At 36.4% G+C, this 26,476-nt stretch overlaps 1 protein-coding gene across 1 annotated transcript in view; it reads left to right on the top strand.

The window, feature by feature from the left end:
* Positions 1-26,476, top strand: part of DCDC1 (doublecortin domain containing 1) — a gene marked incomplete at its 5' end in the record, with an annotated part of 457,606 nt that overhangs the window by 215,189 nt on the left and 215,941 nt on the right. Inside the window, 5 exons of the mRNA XM_047071674.1 lie at positions 8,969-9,070; positions 12,516-12,679; positions 15,736-15,861; positions 18,521-18,626; positions 25,324-25,458. Coding sequence (XP_046927630.1) covers positions 8,969-9,070; positions 12,516-12,679; positions 15,736-15,861; positions 18,521-18,626; positions 25,324-25,458 — 633 coding nt within the window. The remainder of the gene's footprint in view (positions 1-8,968; positions 9,071-12,515; positions 12,680-15,735; positions 15,862-18,520; positions 18,627-25,323; positions 25,459-26,476) is intronic.

Raw genomic sequence — 26,476 nt, 5'->3', positions numbered from 1 at the left:
TTTACGCACTAAATTAATTTAGACAAAGTGAGATCCTTATTTCATTTCTTCCTGAAATATCCTCATGTATAAAGGGCTTATTGAAATTACTTAGCTTAGGACATGACAGGCAAACAAATTTGCCTTGCCTCTGTCATCTAGATAATTTTGAACATTTTCTTATCTCAAATTTAGTGAGAATTGTAATTGGATACAAAGAAAATATTTTTATAGGCCCATCACCTTGTTTTGAAAATTTTACTTTGTTCATGGACACAGAAAAATGGGATGAGAGTGAAGCTCTTTAAAAAATATTGTAACAAAACAATGAAATGTGACTTTATTTAAAAATTTTTTTTAATGTTTAGTTTTGAGAGAGCACAAATGGGGGAGGGGCAGAGAGAGGGGGACAGAAGATCTGAGGCAGGCTCTACAGTGATAGCAGCAAGCCCAATGTGGGGCTTGAACTCACAAATGGAGAGATCATGACCTGAGCCTAAACTGGCTGTTCAACTGAGCCATCCACTCACCTCACGATGAAAGGTGACTTTAAATGCATAAAAGAGGGAATGTGGGCCCACTCCCAGGTGAACTGTGAAGCCTCCAAGGGCCATTGTGCAGGTTCTCCACCCTCAGCCTCTGTTGGCCTTTCCTCCACCCCCACCTCCCAACCCCCAATTCAGACGGTCAGATACCCCATGTTCTCATTTACCACCTTGTTTCAAGATTTACTCTTTTGGAAAGGGCATGCTGCGCTTTCTTTCAGTCTAAGACGGTTTTCAAAAAAATAGTTTTCTTTGATCAAAATTCTTTTTTGGAGTCTACTATATAAATGAAAGTAGGATCTACCCCATTTGAAGCCAGATGGTGGCGGCCTCCACAGACTCACTTATTGGGTTTGATCTCCCACTTGGGACCACAGACCCCCACTGTTGTCCTCTAAGGGGTTCCAGAGAGCAGAGATTAGAAATCACAGCATCACATAGGGGCACTTGTACCCCAATGTTTATAGGAGCACTCTCAACAATAGCCAAATTATGGAGAGAGCCTAAATGTCCATCAACTGATGAATGGATAAAGAAATTGTGGTTTATATACACAATGGAGTACTACGTGGCAATGAGAATGAATGAAATATGGCCCTTTGTAGCAACATGGATGGAACTGGAGAGTATTATGCTAAGTGAAATAAGCCATACAGAGAAAGACAGACCATATGGTTTCACTCTTAAGTGGATCCTGAGAAACTTAACAGAAACCCATGGGGGAGGGGAAAGAAAAAAAAAAGAGGTTAGAGTGGAAGAGAGCGAAAGCATAAGAGACTCTTAAAAACTGAGAACAAACTGAGGGTTGATGGGGGGTAGGAGGGAGGGGAGGGTGGGTGATGGGTATTGAGGAGGGCACCTTTTGGGATGAGCACTGGGTGTTGTATGGAAACCAATTTGACAATAAACTTCATATATTGAAAAATAAATAAATAAAATTTAAAAAAATCACAGCATCAAAAGATCAATAACCTATAAGGCTGAATAGCATTTCTTTTGTGGTATTTTAGTTATGACAAAGGAGTAAATCTCTAACTGGAATTTCAAGTATTGACAAGTTGGTGGGAGAGATATTTTTGGGGTCAGAATCTTTTGGCTTTCACCTTAAATCCTACCCCGTATGCAGTCACCCGACTTACACCTTCTAAATGGTGGGCTCTGCTACAACTTAAAGAGGAAATTTAAAATGTCTCTCTCTCTCTCTCTTTTTTTAATGTTCACTTATTTTTGAGAGAGACACACACAGTGCAAGCAGGGGAGGGGCAGAGACAGAGGGAAACACAGAATCCAAAGCAGGTTCTAGGCTCTGAGCTGTCAGCACAGAGCCCGATGCGGGACTGGAACTCATGAACCACAAGATTATGACCTGAGCCAAAGTCGGAGGCTTAACCGACTGAGCCACCCAGTCGTCCCTAAAATGTCTCTTTTAAAATAAATTATTTTCTTAGGTATCCCTTTTCTGGGCTTAAATATAATATTATTTGATTTTTGGTCCAGATGCCATTTAGACTGATAAAGTTTAACAATTCCATAATTTGTTTTCACGTAAGTGCGTTTTCATTTCCTGGGATTAAACATATTGGCGCCTTACCTGTGAAATACCATTTAAAGACATCTATTAGGCATTAAAACACTTTTTCTTATATGTAATATAAATATACTAATTCATTATTAAGTTTTCATTGCCTGAATCCCATAATTTTAATATTTGCTTTGTGATTATCACTTTTTCTGAATATTTAAGTTAGACATGTTTACTGTTTGGTTTATAATATACATTTGAGAAAATACAGAAAATGTGAATGTTCTAAAAATTAGTAAGTCTATAAAAATGGAAGACATAACAGTACATTTATTTGATTTAATGTACATGTAATGCTAATTCAGTTAGAGTTGATTTTCTAGCTCCAAAGGTGACTTTGAATTCTGATTGGATAAAGATTTTTTTTTCACGGCTAATTAGCTTCTTACATAAGACAAGTATTTCATTTTAATTTTCCTTTTCTTTGACTTAGGTTAAAAAAAACCTTTTACTGTAAAATACATTTCTGTGCCCTTAAACTTTTTCATACTAAGTTTCATATTAGTATACTTCCTAATACTAGATAAAAGGGTGAACTTTGATATTTGTAATTGAAAACACTATAGGACTTGATTTCTAAAGATCTCCTTACCCCTTATGAGTCGAATTGCCCCACTGGAGTCATCTAACCTTTGTGAGACTTCCCTGTAAAATGTGCAGTTGCTTTGAGTATTGAGTAATTTCTGTGTGTAACTGTGCGCCCTGCACTCCCGATTGCCGTGCATGTGTGTAATGGGTGCGGTGCCACACCACCAGAGTCCCCTCGTCGGGACTGAGATATCCACCCCTCAGCTGCCACAACTATATCCTTATTGGGCGGTTGCCCTCTGTGTAAAGGAGCTGCATCTCCCAAGACGAGGCCTTCATCCTGGGGGCAGGATGCAGCCAACATCTGGTTCGTGCACAGAACAAAGGCGTGATTGCTCCCTTGCCTCAATTCTGGCCTATGCTGAAGGGCCGGCCATTCTAGCTCTAGGGCTCCCACAAGAGGCCTCTGTTGCAACTGCATCACTCACCTTCACCTGCCCCTTCCTGCTTTCCTCACTCCCTCAGCTGTGCTGCTTCCCAGAAGGCTCCCCAGTAAAATTCCTGTGAGTAAATCTTGGTCTCAGAGTCTGCATTCTGTGGATCACAATTTAAGCCAAAGTGTAAGTTAACCTTGATTCAACATATTTAATTATATCCACTGAAATATGCCAAGTACTTTTGTGTGGCTATTTTATATTCCTTTTCTTCACTGGACCTCTAGCAGTAAACCCTGTTACTGTACAGCCTCCCAACTTTTAGCAACACACTGCAGTGTCATTTTCTTATTATTGCCTCTTGACAGCATTGTATCCTGAGGTATTTTGAAGCCTAGCTGTTTGGCCTTCCACTCACGCACAGAAGAGCTTCCTGGGTGGTCTGCCAAGCAGTTATGGAGAGTTTGGGAACCTGCTGTTCCCCCACAGCTAGCTCTTAACCAGACTTATAGTATTAAAGGGTGGATAATGGCACTGAAGTAGGCCTTATACAAGTCCTTAAATAGGTATGATAAATGATGCTGGGCAAACCTCTCAAAGAACCACATTAGGTCAAAATTCATTCACGTCATCTTTCCCCATAAAAGTTGCAGGTTTATTTAGTCACTGTCTCTATAAAATCTTCACAGTAAATAAAAAGTCTTTTACTACTTCATTGGTATTTTTATGCCTTCACAAATACTACATATGAACAGTTATATTTAGCTTGGTTTCTATCCATAGACACAGACATCATATTCAGAAATATTAGCTTAACAACAAATTTTATTTCCCAACCCTGCTAATACACAAGTAAGCAAGTAAAATTACTCAGGAACGAACAAGAGAAATGGACCATTTCTTACCATGTCCATTGTTGCTACTCTGGTTTGAACCACCATCATCCATCCACCCTTCAGATTACTGTTGCTCTCTATAGTCTACTCTCTGCCCAGGAGCCACAATGATCCTTTTAAGTTAGATCTTGTTCTTGCTCTGTTCCAAACCTTCCAAAGAGTCCCCATTTCTCTTCCAATCCCTTAACCCTCTGACTTCATGTTACTTACTCTCCCTCTCTTACCACTCTGCTCCAATAACACCAGTCTTCTTGCAGTTCCCAGAACACACTGGACACATTCCTGCCTTAGTTTCTTTGCTCAAGCAGTTCTCTCTGCCTGCAATGCTCTTCTCCCAGCCTATCTGGTTGGTTAACTCTCTCCCCACCAACTCTTGACTCAGATCTTTCCTCTCTTGAAGGCCTGTTCTGGTCACCTGCTTCATACGGTGTTCACCACACCCTTTGCCCTCCCTTATCCCAGGCCCTATGTCCCCTTCCCTTTATTAGATACCACTTAGCACCTTCTAACACTCTCAGAGGTGCATTTACCACACAGCTAATGAAAATTAAGCTGCAGGGTCCCTGCTTTGTGTAGGCCCCTTTCAAAACCCTAGAAGAAACATTAGCAATGAGTACACATGGCCACATGTTTCTGTAAAATTTGCAAATATATTTTAACTGTAACTGGTTGAGACCATTGCCCGTTCCTAGTCCAACTTCCTCTCGGTCAAGAGTTCTCTTGTATCAAGTAGTGTTGAGGTGGCAGCAGGCATTTTTGAGGTCTGGCTGGAGGAAATTGAGTGTAGATACATTTAGTTTGAATGTAGTGGGATGTAATTAGTGTTTTACAGTCACTTCCCTGTATGGTTAAGTTAGCACTAACCATTCTGATATGGAAAGAGTTCCCAGGAAGATGGCCACTACCTGCTGGCCATTGAGTGTATTGCTTTCTGACTATGGACTAGAGTGCTTGGCATCAAAAGTGCATGGGTGGTGGAGGAGAAACATGGTGGGAAAATAATAAAGCCAACTATTTGTAGGAAATTCTTCCACATTTTTAGCTCATATTTTAAAGAACTATGATCAAGGTTTTCCCAAATGTGACATCAATCCTAAACATTTTTATGAAATGTCCAACAAAGTTGTGAAGCTGAGAGATTTTTCCAAACAAATAATATTTTTTTTGATTAACCATGCTAGAGGGAAGAATCATCTTCCTATTCTCCTTATAGAAAATGTTACCAAATGACCATATGAAGAGATGATCAAAGACAATTCAGCCAAAATATGTGTGTTGGGTAGTTAATTAATGGAAATATTTTGTAATGGTTTTTGCTATGTGTGAGCTTTTTAGTGTGTGTAAATTGTTGTGATTTTTTTTCTCTCATTTTAAGTGAATATCTTTTATCTAGTTTTACGTTTGTAATTTTGCATTATTTTTGTTAAAGAAGGCCCACCAGTTGTATTGAAGGTCCACCAAGCGTATACGGTTTGGTGGGCCTTCTTTAACAGAAAGAATGAACAAACAGCTTTTACAGGACCTGAATGTACCCTGACCATGCTATGTGATTTCCTTACTTATTTTGTTCCTCAAAAGCAGGAATCTTAGTTCACTGGTGTATCTTAAGCACCTGAGCAGTGCTCGGCACATGGTAGGTACTCAGTAAATATTTGTTGAGTGAATAAATTGATCAACAGTATTACAGTAAGACATTGGTGTGGGACACCTGGGTGGCTCAGTCGGTTGAGACACCAACTCTTAATTTTAGCTCAGGTAATGATCCGAGGGTCATGGGATCGAGCCCCACAGTGGGCTCTGCTCTGAGCATGGGGCCTGCTTAAGATTTTCTCTTTCCCCCTCCCTCTGCTGCTACCCAACCCACACGCATGCATGCACACACACTCTCTCAAAATAAATAAATAAACTTAAAAAAGGAAACATTGGTGTTAATCTAATTTAATATTCTTAACAAAAGTTAATACTGACATGACAGAAAGTACAAAGACTGTCGTTCATGGAAAACACTCCTTAAAACTTTTTACTTGTTGTAACTAGTCACAGAAGTAAATTCTTATTCATAGGTATTTTCTTCAGTAGTCATTAGCTACCATGCCTTTTGAGAGGATCTGGATCACTTTTTTTCTTTTTTTTAAGGTTCTATTATTTTTCTCCTTAGGACCCAAGACTCGCCTCAGCTAGCTTTTTCCATCATCCCACTCCAATGGTAGGAATTTAATTTTAGAGCTGTCAAGAGGTGAGGCCATGCAGAGAGCCACTGGGAAGCCAATACAGCGGTCGGTATTTCTTAAGCCAATGATCAGGCAGCAGTAAAATAAAAGTAGACTATTTTTTTTTTATTTTTCTATAGCTAGTCAATCACAGAAACTCTGCTTAGAAAGCTATCTTTGTTTAGACATTGAACAATAGAAGTAAAAATACTTCTCATGCAAAGGAAGAGAAAAAAATAATAATTAGATTTTAGAAAAATGGGCATAGTAATAAAGATCTTAAACATGAGAGGTAGGCCTTAGGAAAAGCAGAATCTCATAAAATTTCAGCTTAGAGAATTTTAGTTTTTATAAAAATGCAGAAAAACAATACATTACACAAGTGACTAATTGTCACACTGTTTGGCAGTTAGCTTTTTTAGTGTGTGTAAATTGTTGTGAAAGGCTTCTTTCACTTAAACACCTAAAATTTTATTTAAACCCTAAAAGATTTTTTTAAATGCCTTTATAGAGATTTTGGAGACTAGAGCCTTTTTTTTTTTTTTACACTTCTATTTTTACATTTATTTATTTATTTTTGAGAGACAGAGAGAGTCAGAGCACAAGTGGGGGGTGGGCAGAGAGAGAAGGAGACACAGAATCCGAAACAGGCTCCAGGCTCCAGCCTCTAGGCTCCAAGCTGTCAGCACAGAGCCCGACCTGGGGCTCAAACTCATAAACCATGAGATCATGACCTGAGCTGAAGTCGGACGCTCAACCTACTGAGCCACCCAGGCGCCCCATTTTTTTTTACACTTCTAGACCTAGAAGGGCAGACTTCTTACTGGTAGTAAAGAAAGCAGTGAGCTACTGAAGGTCTTAGATGTTGGCCAACTCCTATTTGCTCTCATAGTTTGACAGTTGGCTATTTTCTAGAGCATTAATTTTCTGTACTCTGATTCTACGTCTAGCAAGTCTTGACAAAGGAATGTCAATAAGTCCCCCAAACTGAACTTTTGTCAACATTAACCTTGCAGAATGTATGACACCCAGAATTGAAACTATCTTTGCTAAATGTCACTATTATTTAAGAGCTCTGTTCCAGGTTACCGCCCTGAAGAGATTGTTGGGAGAGTAGGATTCTCCGCCCAAGTTATTTCCTGTAGGCTTGTAGGCAACAGTTGAGTTTACAAAGTTCCTTGCAAAAGTAGAGAGATTTCTTGCTCAGAATTGTGTATGTACTCAAAAAAGAAGGTTTAAAAAATCCCTGTTAGCAAAAGATGCTATAGGGTGTGGGATATCAATGTACCAAGGCTGACAGCTGCATTATCTCCACTGGACTATCAGCACAGTGAAAAGCACTGAGTAGAAAAAAACCCACAATTCTTGAACATTATTATTCATATAATATTATGAGTATATAAATAAATATATAAAATATATATAAATATATATTTATATATAAATAAATATATAAATAATATAAATAATTATATAAATATATATAAATAATAAATATATAAATATTTATTTATAAATATATATTTATATATAAAATAAATTTTATATATAAAAAAGTATATAAATAAATATATATATATATATATTTTTTTTTTTTTTTTTTTTTGCTAAAGCCTAAGGAAGTGCTATTGATTCACATTATTTCCCAAACTAGGCTTGGACTAATTAAATAACTCTCAAAACTGTCTCAAAAGCAAAATCGATGGTTTTCTTTCCTTTTAAATAAGGTATTTTCCTAAATTATCTTCTCTGGAAATAGCACTAGAGATAAATAAAATGACTACTTTGATGTGATAGGTGTATCAGGGAAGAAGAGAAGTTTAGAGAAAAAATGAAATAAGAAAGGATTTAAATTATTCAGGCCTCCTTGGTCTGCTTCTATTCTTAAGAGCCTGGTGAATAGATTGGCATACCCCATGTGGGTCCTCAACATGGTCAGAGGATGGTGTTTATTCTAGTGGATCCCCCCCCCCGTGTGAACTGGTTTGTTTGGATACTTTTGACCAGAACATTTGCTAGCATTTTTTTCCCAGAAAGTGTTGCATAATGCAATGTTAAGAATTTTATCTCTGTTCTCAACAACTTGTTGTGCATGTGCACTTAAAATGGATGGCTTTCATCGTACTGTCATGCAATAAATCTGTCAGGTTGAATTTCCTTTTAGTAAGTCAGAAGATGAACTGAACACTTATATATTTTATTATTTTAATTTTTTTTTAAGATTTTTATTTTTAAGTAATCTCTACACCCAAGATGGGGCTTCAACTCCCAACCCCAAGATCATGAGTCACGTGCTCTACTGAGTGAGCCAGCCAGGCACCCCATGAGCACTGATATATTTTAAATATAAATCAAAGATCCCTCACGTAATTGTGGCTTTATGTTTTTCAAAAGAATTAAATAAAGTGGTTAATTTGTTGCTAACTGACCTTTCTTTGGTGCTTGTCCCATTTAAGCATCCAGTGCAGTGAGTGATTTCTCCTTTAATGTCCCCACGTTTCCTTCTATTTTAAAATGGTAGGGAATGCCAGTCAGGTTAAAGATACTGAAACTGAAAGGAGGAACAAGGGACGTTCTTATACTGTTCTAGTCCTGTTGATTTTCATTGCCAGTTACTTGCACATGTTCATAGAAACAGTCCTTGCCTTGCACAGTTCCCGTATGCAGGACTGTCAGTCGGCACCTTATCGTGCAAAGCCAGGAAAGCTTACCTTTATATATGTATGTATGAACATATGCACGAATGTGTATGTGTATGTATTTATTTTTAATTTTGAATGTGCTTATTTCTCAGATATTTGAAAATGGTAAAGACACTGGAGAGATCTCTGTTTGTATCAGCAAAAAAGACCTGGAGTCCAATAGCCCAACACAAACTGGTGATATGATGGAAAAAGTGAGTTTACTGACTGGCTGTTTGTGGCTATATGTGTCTCTCAAGTTACTTGCAGTTAATTTAGACAATTACATCTTTAAAATTGTTTTGGAGAGATTAATCATTTGCTGCTCTGTAAAAATAGATAGTCTCAAGCTTGACTTTTGAATTTCTTAGGCTCTCAGCTTTTTTTTTTAATTTTTTTTAATGTTTATTTATATTTGAGACAGAGAGAGACAGAGCATGAACAGGGGAGGGTCAGAGAGAGAGGGAGACACAGAATCTGAAGCAGGTTCCAGGCTCTGAGCGGTCAGCACAGAGCCTGACGCGGGGCTCAAACCCACGGACTGTGAGATCATGACCTGAGCGAAGTCGGACGCTTAACCAACTGAGCCACCCAGGCGCCCCTTAGGCTCTCAGCTTTAAAACAGTATTAACTCTTGGTCTCATACTTAACAGTATCTTAACCTTCATTCTGCCTGTAGTTGGAAATCTGTCTACACTGTACTCTGGGATTGCTCTCTTGTTTACACTTTGAAAGGAAGTGACATGATATTCAGTGGAGGGTATGTTCTGGGTTGAGGGTATTTCCAAGCCCTAAACCGTAAGCAACTAGCATATAGTTAGTCTTCTCCTGTGCTCATTGCGGGCATGTCCAGATGGTTTATCTTAGGCACTCTTACCTTTGCTTATTTTCCAGACAATTGGGATGTTTCTCAGGCAGAACCAATATGTTCAGGGTCTTCATTTTGGGTCTTTGTCTTGCATAAAAGGACACTGAATACCCTGTTGTTTACAAATTGGGGTTATGCACCCAAGCATACACCAGTGTTTTGGGCTCTGTTCCTTGGCCTTTGTTTATAAACTTGCTCCTTTCCCTTCAGTTCAGCAACCTCTGACTTAATCTCTCCCTGGTGGTATCCATTACCTGGCCTTTACAGTCAATCACAAGAGTTGTATAGATTTTCATCTGATCTGATCATTGGCTGGGCCCAGAAGAGATAGGAAACTCTACCTGGATTGATTAGAGAGAGAAGGATGAAGAGCCTTGGTTGGTTTCTTTTTACCTTCACATCTCTGACTATATAAATCAACATTGTATAAAAGACTTCCTAGAATCCTCTACCTATTTTCCCTCTTAATTGTATTAGAAAATTTTACTTTTTGGTTTACATTAAAATTGAAGTCAGTATTTATGTTATCTTATATAGGAAGATATTATTTTATAGAAAGTTTTTGTGTTGGCTTATGGCACATTGAAACTGACCTATGCTTTGCTTTATATGCAAGTAATTCTAGGGGAAAAACTTGAATTAGGGGCACTATAAAGCTCTTTGTTAGGGAGATTCCCTTGTGGTACCCAAGGATGACTATTCCCTTGGCACGCACTTGTCTCAATCATTAGCCTAAGATGTTTCACACTCTTCTCAGGTCCTTGAACAAATTCTTATCTTATAAAGACTTGGTGATGATAGCTTTAAAGATAAATGGGTGAAGATTATCACAACTTTTGGTTGCCATAACCCTGCCCTAGCCAATGACCTAGATATGAAAGGCACTGAGGCCCTGACCTCCTGTAGGCTGTTGAATGCTCATCTTTGAACACCTAAAATTCAGTCTGTCACCAAGTTGAGAAAATAGAAATTGCAATGCTTCTCCTGTGAAAATGAATTTGGTTAAGTGGTCAGGTGTTCATATCCTCCTGCCACATACTCCTATTCTCTGTGTACATATTTCTTTCTTGGATCAGGCCTTAAATCTTTTATATCTTTCCCCTTTACAAAAAAGGATGATGCTTTCAAAGCAAAATCACTGTGATTTAAAAGATGATCAGCATTACATGTTTCCTGAAATAATAGCAACTCGACCAAAAATAAGCTCAAGGGCTGAGATCACACAGAAATAAATGTAGGGCTTTGTAAAAACAATCTATAGAATTCAAAATATGTTTGTGGCTTCAACGAACAAAGCCAAAAACAATGCAGATTTTTATTGTTCTATCACCTTCCCTAATCATTATTTTTAATTCAAAGGACTTGATTAGGCTGGATGAGAAACATTAACTTCAATGAAATGAAAAATGTGTCATTGCTTTCAGCCTTTCTGATGCTTAAGGGTAAAAATCTGGTCAACATAGAGGCGATGAAAACAATGTAGAGCTGATGAAGTTAGAGGTGCGGTTATTTATCTCTAATTACAACAAAGCCTAAGTCTTAGGTGTTCTATAAATATGGTTGCTGATCAAAGAAAATATTTTACCCGGACAAGACTTTATAGCCAATAGGTGAGGAAACCTGGGGTATAAGGCAGGATCGCAACTTTGCCTTCTTTCGTCTTAGCTTCAGCATTTAGCTTCTCAATATACCTTCAATGCGAATTAATAGAAAGACCAAAAAACACCCTGAACAGCAGCTAGGCAAGAAAAGGCCACAAATATATCTGCCTCCCTGCCGAGATTACAGAGTAACAAGAAACTGAGAGACATAAGAACTGACAAGGGAGAGAAGAAAAGGAAGCCTGTGACAGAAGGCTCCAGGGAGAATAGAATGATGGATAGTGTGGGGTGCAGAGCAGGAAAGAGCTTAAACATTCAAACAAAGTTGATGGATAAGGAAAAATGTCCTTTAAAATTCCATGTGCAACACAGTTAGTTAGAATTACTTTCATTTAAAGTGTGCCTTAAATTAGAAATATCTTGATAATTTAGCAACCCGGAGCGTATGACAGAAACAAACATTGACAATGCTATTTTTTAAAATGTAAAATGGCAGCATTTCATACTTCACATTTCAATTATGGCTTACTCACAACTTGAAAACATTTTCATAATTGAAGCAGCTCACAAGCTTTTGCAAGGCTCTTAATTAAACTACATTCAAGAAGGGTTCGTCTAAGTGAATCATCATAGCCTGAAAACCATGTTTATTTCTGCAATCCTGTAAGTGGTGACTTGTTCTACCATTGGTTACCGGAGGTTAGTTGGGAAGGAGGAGGTTGCTGGTTGTAAACTTGAACATGCTCTGGAAGGAGCCTAACAAAATGTGCAGCTCACACAAGAAAAGCATAACCCTTATCAAAGAGGACTGTTACCATGTGTAGAAGCTAACTGCTCTTTCTGTAAGACTGTCACATCTGCTTTCAGTCCCTGTGCCAAAGGGTCAGAGCTCAATCACAAGCCTGTGGCACCCCCTGCTGGTTAAAAGCCCCTGCTCATTTTGTTACTTTACACTGAGCTAAATATTGCCATCATTTCACACTTCTTTTAACATTCTATATGAATTTAATTATCATTTGTTTGGATTCATTTGTTACAGAGTACAGACAGTTTATTATATATGTTCACATTTTACATTATTTCTTCTTCTTCTTCTTCTTCTTCTTCTTCTTCTCCTCCTTCTCCTTCTCCTTCTCCTTCTCCTTCTCCTTCTCCTTCTCCTTCTCCTTCATTATTTTCCCCCACTACCAGCTACTTCTCAAGATCCATCAGAGGCTTCAAGGATCTCCCACCAACCCACTAGGCCTCAATTTTTCTTCAATCCGGCTTTTTGATGAGCATGGTCAAGAAATTAAGAATCCACTTTTGCTGAAGAATGAACAAAAAATTTGGGTCTCTTACGGTAAAGCATACAGGTAGGAACAAGGTGTTTATTTTCTGTCTGTCCTCAATCTTTCCAGGGGCAAGCTAATTTAAAAGGGGAGTTGAGAAGCCAAGTACTACCCTTTGTGAATTTTTTTTTTGAAATTCTGCATTCCAATAAAATTTCCAGGGTGTTTTTTGTGAGACAGTATTGTTTGTGAGATATGACATCTCTCTCTCTCTCTCTCCTTCTCTCTCTCTCCCTCTCTCTCTCTCTCTCTGACTTTCTGTCTTAATGCCTTGTCATAGTTCTTGAAGTCTGCCTGTCAGCACAGCAAGCGGGATTTGTTCATGTCTGAGTAGTCACCTTAATGATAGCAGATGGAAACGCCACGGGGGGCCCAAGCCCATCACACTGTCATTGTCGCACACTGCCCTGACCTGCTTCCACTCCTCTATTTTTTTGTCCCTTTTTAAAGGAGAAATGGATGGTAATTGAAAAGGATCTTAAGCAAGATTTATGAAGCTGTGGACAACATGATTCCCCACTATCTCTCTATGTTTTCACAAATAAAGTCTTAACCTTTTAAGCACCAATGACAGGACAGCTAAAGATAAATTGGTAAAGCTTGTAAGCCCTATCCTATCAAAGTTATATTCCTCAAAAGCGCCTTACATTATCCCACAATAATTACTGGTTATTGCTGAGCATTGTGTAAATTTTTGTAGATTGGTAAATTCCTGCATAAAATTATCTGTGTTTCTGGAAAAAGAAAAAGGCTGCAGTCTACAGGCACTGATGAGCTGGGCTGTTGTGTGGAATATCTTAGAAATTTATGCATATTTTGACAGGACACATCCAGATGAACTCTGAAACTGCTTGTCAGGAAACTTAAACACACTTTTCTGCCTATTTAAAAAAATTTTAAGCCTTTACTTATTTGAATAAGGGAAATAGAGGAAAATAATTTTTCCTATCAGGTGTAATTGATCATATATTAATTATAATAACAATAGCGTAGACAGACTAGGAGCTGATTGGGTTTGCTATATATTCTAATAGTCAAAATTGCAAATACGGAAATAAATCTACCCAGAAATTCATGAAGGTTTTGGAAGAAGTTGGTTGCATTAGTTGTGGGTAGCATATTATAAAATTCTATTTCGTCTCTCCTAGTAGAGTAAAATTAAAATGCTTAATAATTTCTTATGCTGTGTAGTGTATAGAATTAAAAATATATGTAAGGAGTGATGTTTTCTTCCATAGACAGATTTCAAAATATAATTTAATTACACATTAGAATTGTTTTTTACAATGATAGAACAGCGATGAATTTTATAGTGTCCAGGATTCTTGAATAATTTAGCAAGCTCTTCCAATGACAAGGAAAGGCTTTACTAAAATGTATGTCTAATAATTTCTTCTTAAGTAGTATTATTAAACTGAAAACAATGACTAATTGTGGTGTTTTTCATGATGTTTGTTATTTTAATAAGATCAACCAGCACACTTGTTCTTGGTTAATTGAATCATATTTATAGAATAACTAGTAAAATTTGAAGTATCTAGAATACCCTAAAATCACCTGAGGATGGTAGCTGGAAGAACTCATAAGTGTATATTTGTTTATATGTCATTGTTATTTTAATAGGATAATATTTTTTTTCTGGTTTTGATCCCAATATAAAGCACTAGGGAACAATTGTAGCATTGTGCTACTATTGGAATTTCTAAAATTTATGTCTAAAAGTTATTTCCTAGATCTAGTTTGAAATATATTAAGACAATGTGCAATATGTACTAAGTAAATGAAATTTATTTTTAGACAGTAATTCTAATGTGTCTAATATATGTTGATATGTGGAGTTAGTTTGCTGATTTATAAAAAGATGGTTTTGCCAGTATCTGCTTTTATTTTGAGTCTTGTAATTATTTTTTTCTCCCAATTTTTATTTTGGACAAGATTCAGTCTACAGAAAACTTGAAAAATAGTACAATGAATACATATATATCCTTCACCTGGGTTCACGAGTTTAAAAAGTTGCCACATTAGTTTTAACCTTTTATATCTCCCTTCTCTCTCTTTTGAGAGGTTTGAGATTATTTCCAGACAACCATTAAAGTTTCACTCATAAATGCTCCCAGTCATGTAACTGAAGAATAATACAGTGTTCTTTTATGTCACCACATAGTAATAACTAGCACAGTCAGCAATTATGTAATTCATCTAATATGCAATCTATGTTTAATCTACCCAAAATGTGCTTTAGAGTTTTTTGTGGTCCAGGATCCCAATAAGATTCATGCATAGCATCTAGTTATTTTCTCTAGTTCTCTTTAATCTAGAATATTCTCTCACCTTTGTTTTGCTTTTCATGACATTGAATTTTTTTTTTTTTTGAAGAGTTCAGGCACTATTCTTGTAGGATGTCCCACATTCTGGATTTATCTGCATGTTTTCTCACGATTAGATTCAATTTAAAAATTTTTGACAACCCTACACAGGTGATGCGGTTGAGTCCTATAATTATGAAGTTAAATATCAAGTCTTTGTCACCAATTGAGACAAAAATGGCTCATGGATGACATAATGCCAGTTGCCATTGTTTTTATTTAAGACGTTTTTCATTTGATTTTAATTCTCTTATAATTAAATTACTCTAAAACAAAATAACTAACAGTATGTAATATGGAAAATGAAATCAGCCTAGCATTTAGTGTGCTTATAAAAAAATAGTAGTTCATAGCCAAATATTAAGAATTCATTTAATTGTCTTCTCCAGAGAATATTAATGGTGTGTTGCATTGTGTGAATGATAATTGCTTGTTTTTCTCAACTAAATACTTTGCTTTTATTATTGAAATTATTTTTAAAAATTACATGTGTTGCAACTGTCCTTGACATATTATCAATCAGCCAAATAAACTAAAATGTGCATTTCAGGTATCAGTATAAGATATCAACTGTAGTGCTTTATAATAGGAAATTCACTTTTCTGGACTTTATTACTCACTGATATTATAGGTTTTATTGTTTACTTGTGCTCAAATTTCAGTGTTTGTATAATTTTGCAGATCACGTTGATGTTTTTTGTTTCCATTTTTCAGATCCCCACTAAACCCTGTTTTGAGTCTGACCTTTGACCAGGTGACTGCATTTGACAGAGATGGCATTACAGTTGCATATAAAACCTTCTTGGATCCTAATGCTGTTCTGCTACCTGGATGTGACAAGTAAATTAACACGTGCTTGGTTAAAATAATCTGTATTACCTAATTCAGATTTCCCAGAGTGAGAGATTGAAACACTGAAAGACATTCTCTAATTGTCTTAATAAGCAATTGTGTATTTTTTTGCCTTATTACATGATGTAATGAGCTCATGTCTAAAAAGACTTATCAGTAACTTTTCTTAAGTTTTAAAAAACTATATGAAGCAATGAGCAGACTATAGTTTCTGCTTTGCAGAGGTAACAATTTTATTTGAAATGTAAAAACTGTTTTTAGTGGTTTCTAAATTAAGAGTTGTGAATGGAATCATTAAAATATTAAATAATATGTTTTCTTGTGGGAGTGTTCATATTTAAGCATCTCATTTGATGATGATGAGAACAGAAGCAATTGAGAACAGAAGCAATATGCTAGAGAAATGGTGGGGTGGTGGCAACACAGGAGGTAGAAGATTTGAGGTTCTAGCCCCATCTCTGTTCATGATTGTACATGGGCAGGTGGGTGTCAGCTTCTTATCTATATATAATAAAACCCAGTATTTACTAAGTGTTGACCACAGTTCTAAATGAATTGGGTAAGGATTTATTTAATCCTCAAAACAATTATTTTAATACCATCATTACCTTATCTCACTATTACTCCATTTTATAGAGACAGAAACTGAGGCACAGAGAGGCAGAGTAATTTGTCCATTCACACATTGGTACATGGTAGAGCCAGGATTCTAAAACAGATTGTCTTTTTTAAGAACTGTGGGCTTGGGGTGGCTCGGTTTGGTGACAGATTCTTGATTTTGGCTCAAGTCATGATCTCATGTTTCATGTGATTGAGCCCCACATTGGGCTCTGTGCTGGTCGTGCTGGTATTCTCTCTCTCCCCCCCCCCCGCCCTTTCTCTGTTCATGCTGTCTCTCAAAATAAATAAATAAACATTAAAAAAAAAAAAAAGAACTGAGGGCTTACCCACTGTCTAGCACTGTCCAATAGAACTTGCTATGATGATAGAAGCATATGTTGTAATTATTGAGCACTTAAAATGTCACTAATGTGACTGAATTTTTAATTTTGTTTAAATTATACTGATTAAAAATGTTTAATATTTATTTATTCATTTTGAGAAGGGAGGGGCAAAGAAAGAGGGGAGAGAGGAGAGAGAGAATACCAAGTGGGCTCCATGCTGTCAGCACAGAGCCTCATGCAGAGCTTGATCCCACAAACCGTGAAATCATGACCTGAGCTGAAACCAAGAGTCCTATGCTTAACTGACTGAGCCACCCAGGTGCCCCTAAATTATACTAATTCTGATTTAAATAGGTATATATGATGAGTGGCTATTGTATTTGACACTGATAGTGTGTTAGATTAGGTGATCTCTCTGTAAGGTCCCATCTATATTTTATATTTTGTAATTTAACAAATTACAGTGTCCTTAATATACAGGTGAAAAGGTTATAGAGGGAAAATCCAGAGAACCAGAAGCAGTCTGATGAGGTCACTCAATCCAGCTAGTGTCAACCTACTGCTAAACATGTCTACAAAGATGAATTCTTTGGTCTTCTTTGGTTGTTTAAACAACTCTATCCCCCAGTGACTGCCTGCACTTTCCAGGCAAGATTAGAATCTGTTTTGTCTTCTTTTTCTTTATAGATAGAAAATAACGTATCAGCATTTCTTTTTATAAGCATTTCCATTTATAAGAAGATGTATTTCTTGTGCCACAGTCTTTCCCCAAGCTACTAAATTTGCCCAGACCCTTTCCCTTCAAGTTTTAGCAAGGAGTTTAATTTTTAATTCATGTATTCCTTCTTAATTTCCCTTCCCTGGGTGCAATGAGTACTGTTTTATTGAGTGGTTTTTAAGTTAGATCTAGGTCACTAAGCATAACAATATGAAACTGTCCTTACTGAAAGCAAACTTATTTGAAGACAATTTACATAATTTTTGGATTCCATTTGAATTTTCTTTCTATACTCTAATGTGCATTATTTGAAATCTTAATAATCATACTCTAATTTATAGTTCTCAGGGTATTGGAAAAAATACTATTAACAGCTCCAGAACTGGTTTCTGTTGAATAACATGCTATGTGATGTATCTTAACATATCAGTGTTGAGCCTGATAATTTTCTTTAGAATTAGGTTTGGTTTACTTTTAAAATAAGAATGGCTGAAGTAAGAATGAAACCCAGTTACTCCAGTTTGTGGCTTGTCCATGTGCTCATTAGACTGTGCTGCCTCTTAAGACTGTCTAAAAATTACCAAAATAATGTGCTTTACACATCCACGCTAAGTATAAAAACATTTATTATTCGTAGTCCATTGTATTTAGAATAAAATTTAACAGTGAAGATGGTGCCCACTGTGAGTGATTCTGTAAGATTAAAAATCATTTTTTTTATTTCTCTGTTCTATTAATCATTAATTAGGCATGGGATCCCTCAGTATCATAAATAATTGCAAGACACAAACTTTAAGTCTTCCTTTTCCCAGGTATGGATAACAAAACACATTACAAATTTCTGTTTAAAAAGATTATGGACTAAACATTTGTTTTTCTCTCCCCTGTAGAGATAAGACATATAAGTTATTATACTAGTAGATTAAAGAGTATTGTAATTAAGTACATATTATTTTAACAAAAATAAATATTTTACTTTTCTTAGTTGGGAAGTTTGTGAGGGATTCCCAGTTAATTTCAATGGTACCAGTCAACAGATACCTGATCAATTTGAAAAGGTGGACTTGGAGAACCATTTCCTACAGAACAAGGTCAGAATTATTTATTATACTTAATGAAGGTATTTTATGTAGTGGATTGTCATTTGATACATGGTGACTGAGTGGATTTTGTGAAAGTTTTTGAAAAGTTTCAAGTATTTTACAAATGTTGGGGCATTATTCTCTATTTCCTGTTAATTAAGCACTTTTAAAACTGAACCAATATATAGTATTCCTACTAGAAAAATTTTTACCTGGATTATGTCACTTAAGTACTATTGCTTAGCATATTTTCTTTCTATCTACTGTATTAATAAGTTGGCATTGTTTTAAAAACTTTAAGATGGCTGTTAAACAAGGATTTTATCTATTTGCTCTGTGGATCAATGTATTTAAGGAATAAGAGTTCTTTGGAAACCCACTCATGACAGTCCAATCCAAAAGGTCTATGTATTAATTTACACCTAGAAATTTCTCATGCCAGTAAAGAATTTTCTTCTCCAACTGAGCTATGAAAGGTCTTTTAACAGATATATTTTTTTAATGTTTTATTTATTGTTTTTGAAAGAGAGAGAGAGAGAACGTGAGCAGGGGAGGGTCAGAGAGAGAGAGAAACACAGAATCCGAAGCAGGCTCCGGGCTCTGTGCCAACAGCTCAGAGCCTGATATGGGGCTCGAACCCACAAATCATGAGATCATGACCTGAGCCAGAGTTGAATGCTTAACTGACTGAGCCACCCCGGTACCCCTCCACATTTAATTTTTTACTGCCTGCAAATTTAACTGTGAATAGCCTATGGTTAACTGGAAACCTCACCAATAACATAAAGTCTATAAACACGTATTTTATATATTGTATGCAATATGTACTGTATTATCTCCAGGAAGCTGGAAAAAAGAGAATGTTATTAAGAAAATCATAGTGTAAGAGAAAATACATTTACAATACTCTGCTATATCAAAGAACCACATGTAAGTGGACCCACGCAGTTCAAGTCTGTGTTATTCAGGGTCAAGTGTATTTCTAATCCTGTTAGATTTTGAGCAAATGTAGAACATAAATGCAACTAAGAATTAATGCCTTTTGTATTTTATATTTATCTGATTTATTTACCATAGTTCTGATCCTCTTGGCATTGCTTTTTAGGTTTTTGCTGTGATATTATTTCCTGTTCAAAAAACTTGTATCCCTGACAGTTGCCTACTGAAATTCCAAATCCGTATCAGGCCTTCATTGATCTCCATGGATCTCCTCTAATCCACCTCTACTCTCAACTTGCCTTCCCAATCTTCTCTTCAATCTTCTCTTCTTTTTTTTTTTTTTTTAATTTTTTTTTCCAACGTTTATTTATTTTTGGGACAGAGAGACAGAGCATGAACGGGGGAGGGGCAGAGAGAGAGGGAGACACAGAATCGGAAACAGGCTCCAGGCTCTGAGCCATCAGCCCAGAGCCTGACGCGGGGCTCGAACTCACGGACCGCGAGATCGTGACCTGACTGAAGTCGGACGCTTAACCGACTGCACCACCCAGGCGCCCCTCAATCTTCTCTTCTTGATCTTTGTACCCGAAACTACAGTTAGAGCTAATATATTGTGCCCCATAATATGTTTCTCACTTTGGTACTCTTGTATCATGGCGTGTGTTGTTTGCCTCGGATATACGTCCCCCCACCACTACACCATTACCATTCCTTGCTTTTTTAAGGCTTTATTCAACTCCCTCTTCTTCCAAGAAGTTTTCTCAGGTCCTCCAGCAAGAATGAACCTCATATTATTGAACTTCCTTTTTGTCCTTAGAGTTGTGTTTTGGTATAGTCATTTGTTTTTATTCCTTTCTCTTACACTAAATTGAGAATTCTTTGGGCACAGACATTATGTCTCACTCATCTTTGTATTTGTGAATTCTAGGACAGATTTTGAATGTAAGGCAGGTGCACAATACATTTTTGATGAATGATTTTTAAAATTTAGCTACATCTATCTTTCAAGGCTCAATATTTACTAATATGTTCCTCATGTGTTATCCAAGCCTGATTGTTCATTTGTTGTTTTCTGACTGCATGATTTCTGTTATTAGGCCCATGTGGATCCCTGGAATTCAACCTCTCTTTGTCACTACCCACCAGCCTTCTTTAACATCCTTATGCCATTTTCTAACACAGTGTCTGACATACAGCTGGCATTCTTTAAAGGCTTCCTAAAATTCTGCCTATCATTCTAGTCTTACCTGATTTGTGCCTGTTTCATGACATCTTTCTTTACTGACCTTCATCTCCATACTAGATATGATGTTTCTGGACTCACATCCTTGTTGCATCCATTCTATGCCACTCATAATGAGTTTGAACTTGATGCTGTTCCTATCAAGCATTTTTTGCATGGTTCAAAGTCAACTAGTGCTCCAAGTATGATATGAACACATATCAGGTCACATTGGGGAAGAAAAGGAAGAATGCTAGATTCCACTGAGAATCTAATCAGATCATGAAGGGTCTTAAATTCATTGTTAGAGATTCTGGATATTGATCTGTAGAAAACAAGGAGCCATTGGAAATATTCAAACACAGGCAAGATCTGACTTAATGTTGTGTTAGGAATAACTCAGGAGGTCCTTTTTTTATCCTCCCTGCTGGAATAGATCTTTCTCAAGGGCAAAGGGAATCCTGGTCATCCTTGTCATTACTGAAATATTTAGATGTTCAGAGTTAGCTAGATGGAATTGAAGTCACTGGTTAATTAACTCATTCAACAGAAACCAGCCCAAATCTGAAAAAAAAAAAAAAAAGAAAAAGAAAAGGATATCAAAGAGCTATCAGAGGAAAAGAACTCAAAGGAGGCTTCTTTTTTTGATTTTATGCCAGTGTAGGACTTGAAAAGATAACTATATTTTATAATGTTGAAAAATGAGAGAATAACAATCCACTTATTTCATCATTATTAGCTGGTTTTAATGATTCAGTGAAAAAGAGAAAACTCATCTGAAATAAAAGTTTGTACACTATCATATTTTTAGAAGAAGAAATTGGTTTTGAATAAAATTTTAGTCCAACCAAAATAGTAGTATAAGAAAGCAACAATTTGATAAACTGGCTAGTAAAAAAGAAGCTTTCAAAGAAAAATGGCCCTCCCTTAGCTATGAAATCTTACAATCCTTTCAGAAAAGCATCTCCAATTATATACAGAGAGGTGATCAGTGCATTGGAAATAGTAATTTAATAACCTGAAATGGAGCACTTTTAAAGAGGGATTCTAGCAGAGGTGATAGATATCCATAGGGCCTTTTATTGTAGAATCTTGATGCTCATTGTGGTAAAGAAGACACTAAGAGGATTACAACAGAGGTAGAGAGAGGGAGGCAAAAGCCGATATTCTTGATGCATACGTTTTAAAATTGGCTTGAGAAAGAGATACCAGTGCCCAACCCCTCACTGTTCTTTTAAATCTCTTATTGACAAGTAAAACCTTTCCTACGGAGAAAAATTTGGAACATATAATCCCTATTAGTAATGTGGGAGATAGATATAACCCTGACAATTACAACCTGTTGCTCTTTTATCCATTTCAAAAGATTTGGAAATTACCACAAATTGACAGTTTGGCAAATACATCTTTCAACAGTTCTCTATTGTTACCTAACTTGGCAACATTTTTATATTGCTTCAGTTTAAGGGCAATAAAATTGAATATTTCCATGCACTGGATGAGATTTAAACTTCATGGTAGTTAATATAAAAGAAAAAACAAAACATTTCATGAGAGGAATAGTTTTAGTAATACCTGAACGTGGGAAAAAATAGCAGAAAAAATGGACTCCAGTATTTGGCAGGTAATATATTCCGCCAAAATGGAAAGGAAACATATTTTGATCCTAGCCTTTTGGTATAATCAGACTTTAGTAGGACATCAGTGGCAACTTTTGGGGGAAATAGTGAGAACAATGCCAAATTATGAATTTAGAATTGTGGCATACTAGTTACAAGTTATAAACTTACAACTTATGAATCAGCAGTCATGGATGCTAACAGAATAAATTATTCTATATGTCTCAAGGAGGCTGGGGGAAAAAATGAACACTTTTTTTACTGTCCTATTTCTTTGCAGAGCAAGTCCTTGAAAAATAATGTTTTCTACAAATAATTGATACTGAGGAAAATACAAAATTTTATTTTTAATTTTGAACTGGTTGCCATTAGAATAAGACAGTGAACTTTAATAAAATCCTGAATCCCTTCCTTATTTTTAGACCAATATTTGGAAGCTATTGGAGGACTGCATATTTACATCTTACATGTTTGATTGCATAATTATGTACTCACTTATATTTTCTGCCTTTAGACTTCTGCAGTTCTTGGCCTTTGAGGTGGGTGTATTGATCAGCTATAGTTTTAGAGAATGAAAGCAATAAGAATGAACATCAGGGACGTGAGGAAAGAGATGTTATAGCATTTCTTATAGTTGTGATTTTAATTTGTGTATCATTTTTTTTAATTTGGCCCTAAATTCACTATCAAAAATGAAAAATTTTATAAAATTTCTATGTAGTAAAGAAAAAAAATTTGTTCAGAATAAAGAGCTTCTCTTTTCAAGAAAAATTTCATTGTCTTACATCTTATTCCTCAGTAGATCTATAAGTAAGACCATAAGTGGTTCTCTTATTATTTTGAATTTTCACAGGAACATTGAAGGCTACTCCACCTTCACTAGTGATTTGGAAAAAGAAAATTAAACAAGAAGTTTTAATTGGCCCAGAAAATGCATGCATCATTTTTTAAATCACTGGCAGCTTCCATATCAGCACAGTTTATTCAGACAACCAAAATCATAATGGTCATTTAGAGGGAGATACATCTATCTATCTATCTATCTATCTATCTATCTATCTATCTATGTATCTATGGCAAGAGAGAGAGATTCAAAACAAAGAAGCAGTTTCCTAATGACATATGTGATGGTATGTATTTAGAAAACAGTCTCAACATAAATGCTGTTATATGCATACGTGTGTATGTGCAAGCACACACATGTATACCATGTTGCAGGTTGTCAGAGCACTTTTATGAATTGCAGTTTTCAGTTTTTATTTTCCCCACCTTCATAAATGTCCGGTCTAAAGCTAAACTATCCAATTAAACTAAAAAGAGAAAAGAAGGCGAAGTCACAAATTGAAATTTAATGGCTATTGTAAATTTTAAACGTATCAGAACCCCACTCTTGGCAAGATTTTTTTCTTTTAATAACAGGCAATGAAGCTGAGTGAGTGGGTCTGGCTGTGTCTGGTCTATGTAGAATCACTTGGGAACTGTCCAGCAAAATATCTCTCGAAGAACAGCATGGTGTTAATACTAGGTGCCAACCCAAGACAGACACAAAGGACCCCTTCGCTCTTCACCAATAAGCCAACTGTTAAAAGATTAAACCATGTTGTGGAGATAACAAGAATTTAGGCGCTGGCAGCAGGTGCTGTACAAAGAAGCAGTTGGCAGTACGGTTCTTCTGTCTGACTAATTCCAGTCAAAACAATCTTCTTCCCAGTTGCAGAGGAGAGTTTGGAGTGTGATGGCAACTTGGAGTTAGGAGGTTGAGTAAGAGTGCTACTTTAAATGCTGAGTCCTGTGGCGGGTGGATTAGTAGAATATAGTTTATCATTGTTCAGAAACTGTGGGGGATTCCCCTCCAGAATCCAGCCACTACTGGCTAACTGGGGAATACACAATCAAAGAGCTGCAAGTCAAATCTGGTTATGTCGTGTGGTTGCTGTATTTTTAAAATTTTATTTTCACTTATGGGACTCAGAAGACATTTTATTCTCTTGAGGAGTAACTATATTCCATTATAGAATAATTGTCAAATATATTAGCTATACCCTTTTGCTATTGCCTGATTGCATTTGTAAATATTACCTTTTAAATTATCATTTAATTTTTGTATTTTTAAGAATCAGTTGCTACTCAACAAATATCTAGTATTAGCACAGATTTAGAATATGCTTTCTAGTGTTAGAAAATAACTTAAATTGTTATTGAAGCACCATCATTTATTTGGCTTAAAGCAAAACTGACATATTCCCATAATCCTATACAAACAAATATTGGTACTTAAAAATTTAGTATGATTACTCAGGAAAAGTGATCATATAAGTTAGTGGAAAGTTTACTAAATATTTAGTGATATACAGGTGATGTGAATGTCTATTAATTTTACAATCAAGTCTGGGTGAGAAACGCTAGAAGGTATATCATATGTTTGATGTATGTAATCTGATAACAAATATGGGAAGCACAGATACTGTGTGTTACCAGTTGGTCCCCTCCTATCCATCCTCACAACTATCACTAAATTCTCAACTCATATCCCTTTATTCTAAGGAGATTGTGGAGCCTTTTAACTGCTCTCCTTTGATGTCCCCATTCTGCAATCCATTATTTCTGCCCGTGTGTGTGTGTGTGTGTGTGTGTGTGTGTGTGTGTGTGTGTGTGTTATTGACTCTTCTGTTACAAGTTTTTCTAGGGCAGGAAAAATACTGTGTCATATCCCACACCACACAGTGTAGTGCCTTGCATATCAGAGCTGATGCACAACAAATATTAATTGAATTGAATTAAATGGAATTGAGCACTATTGTTTCCAAAGAGACCTTCTCAATCAGAAACATAATGTCTTAGGATAACCCATTTTGGGTGAGTGTGTTGAAGAGGGTGAACTTTCAGACTGTGAGTTTAACAATGCGTACTTCTTTTCATGGTATAGGCGGATCCCAATATTGTCCTTCATGCCTCTGTTTCCATCAGAAAGCAGAGTTCCTCAAGCAGGGAAGTAAGCAGTGGAAGTCAGATGGCTCCATCAACCCTGTGGCCTGCAGCTAGTGTTTGGCTGATCACGAAGGTACCCAAAAGTGTCTGCTCTTGCTGAGTGACTTCCCATGCTCCCTGATCACAGTGCATCTCTAGATCCTGGTGCCTTCATGCACATAAGCATGCAAGTGAAAGCATGATAAATTGTTGACTGTTATGAATGCTACCTCTCTGCCCTTGGTGTGTCTGGTGCAGAGGGCTTCTGTAGATCCCCATGTGGGCATTCAATCCACTTTCAGATGTGGTGGTTAGTTCATATGCAGAGTGTATTTAAACTCAGCTTAGAGCTTATGTATAGTCCACAGACTCACCATTTTTATGAGATTTGTGTGATGTCATGTAGTTCTACTCCTTCATCTACATTGCTGAGCTTCATGGAGCCTGGTGGATTAGCACTGTATGATGATAGTGTATGGTCTTCATAAGGATAATTTTAAGAGAAATCCCTGAGTATAAAATGTGAACAATGACTAACACATTTTATACCTATGTATTGACACTATTTAATTTTTTAACTTTACTATTACTGGATCTGATTTAAATTGAGAATATGTAACTGCCCTCCCCTCTCCTCTTACTATTGAAATATGTTTTGTAATTGCCATCAAATATTTATGCCCATAAAGAGATAGTGCAGCTTTTATCTACCCGTCTTTTGTCTTCTTTTGCCCCCTCACTATAGATTATTTTGGCCTTTTCTTAGCACTTCTATGGGTGCAGAGTCACTCAGGCAAGCTTGCTGGTACTGTGTTGGAGTCGGGGGGGGGGATTGAAACAATTTTCTCAAATGAAATTTGGGGTTGCTCTTAATGTTAATTTTGATTCTCTGAGACCTAAAAACAAATGTATAGAGCAATTAAGATACAAAGGAACCAAGAAATATTCATTTCATATATCAAGGCAGAATGAGATTAGATGAGATATTTCCTCAATCTACTTCCAACTTGGAAACCCCTTTTTAAGTTGTATTTTGCTTCAGGTTTAATAACAATATTTGCCATTTTGTTAAACATCTGCTATATGTTAGGCATCTTCTACATATTTATTAT

Source organism: Lynx rufus, unplaced genomic scaffold, assembly GCF_022079265.1.
Source record: "Lynx rufus isolate CCGP_SWC_20201006 ecotype Redwood Valley unplaced genomic scaffold, mLynRuf1.p SCAF_9, whole genome shotgun sequence".
Lineage (NCBI taxonomy): Eukaryota > Metazoa > Chordata > Mammalia > Carnivora > Felidae > Lynx > Lynx rufus.
This window is presented reverse-complemented; position numbering and strand designations above follow the sequence as displayed.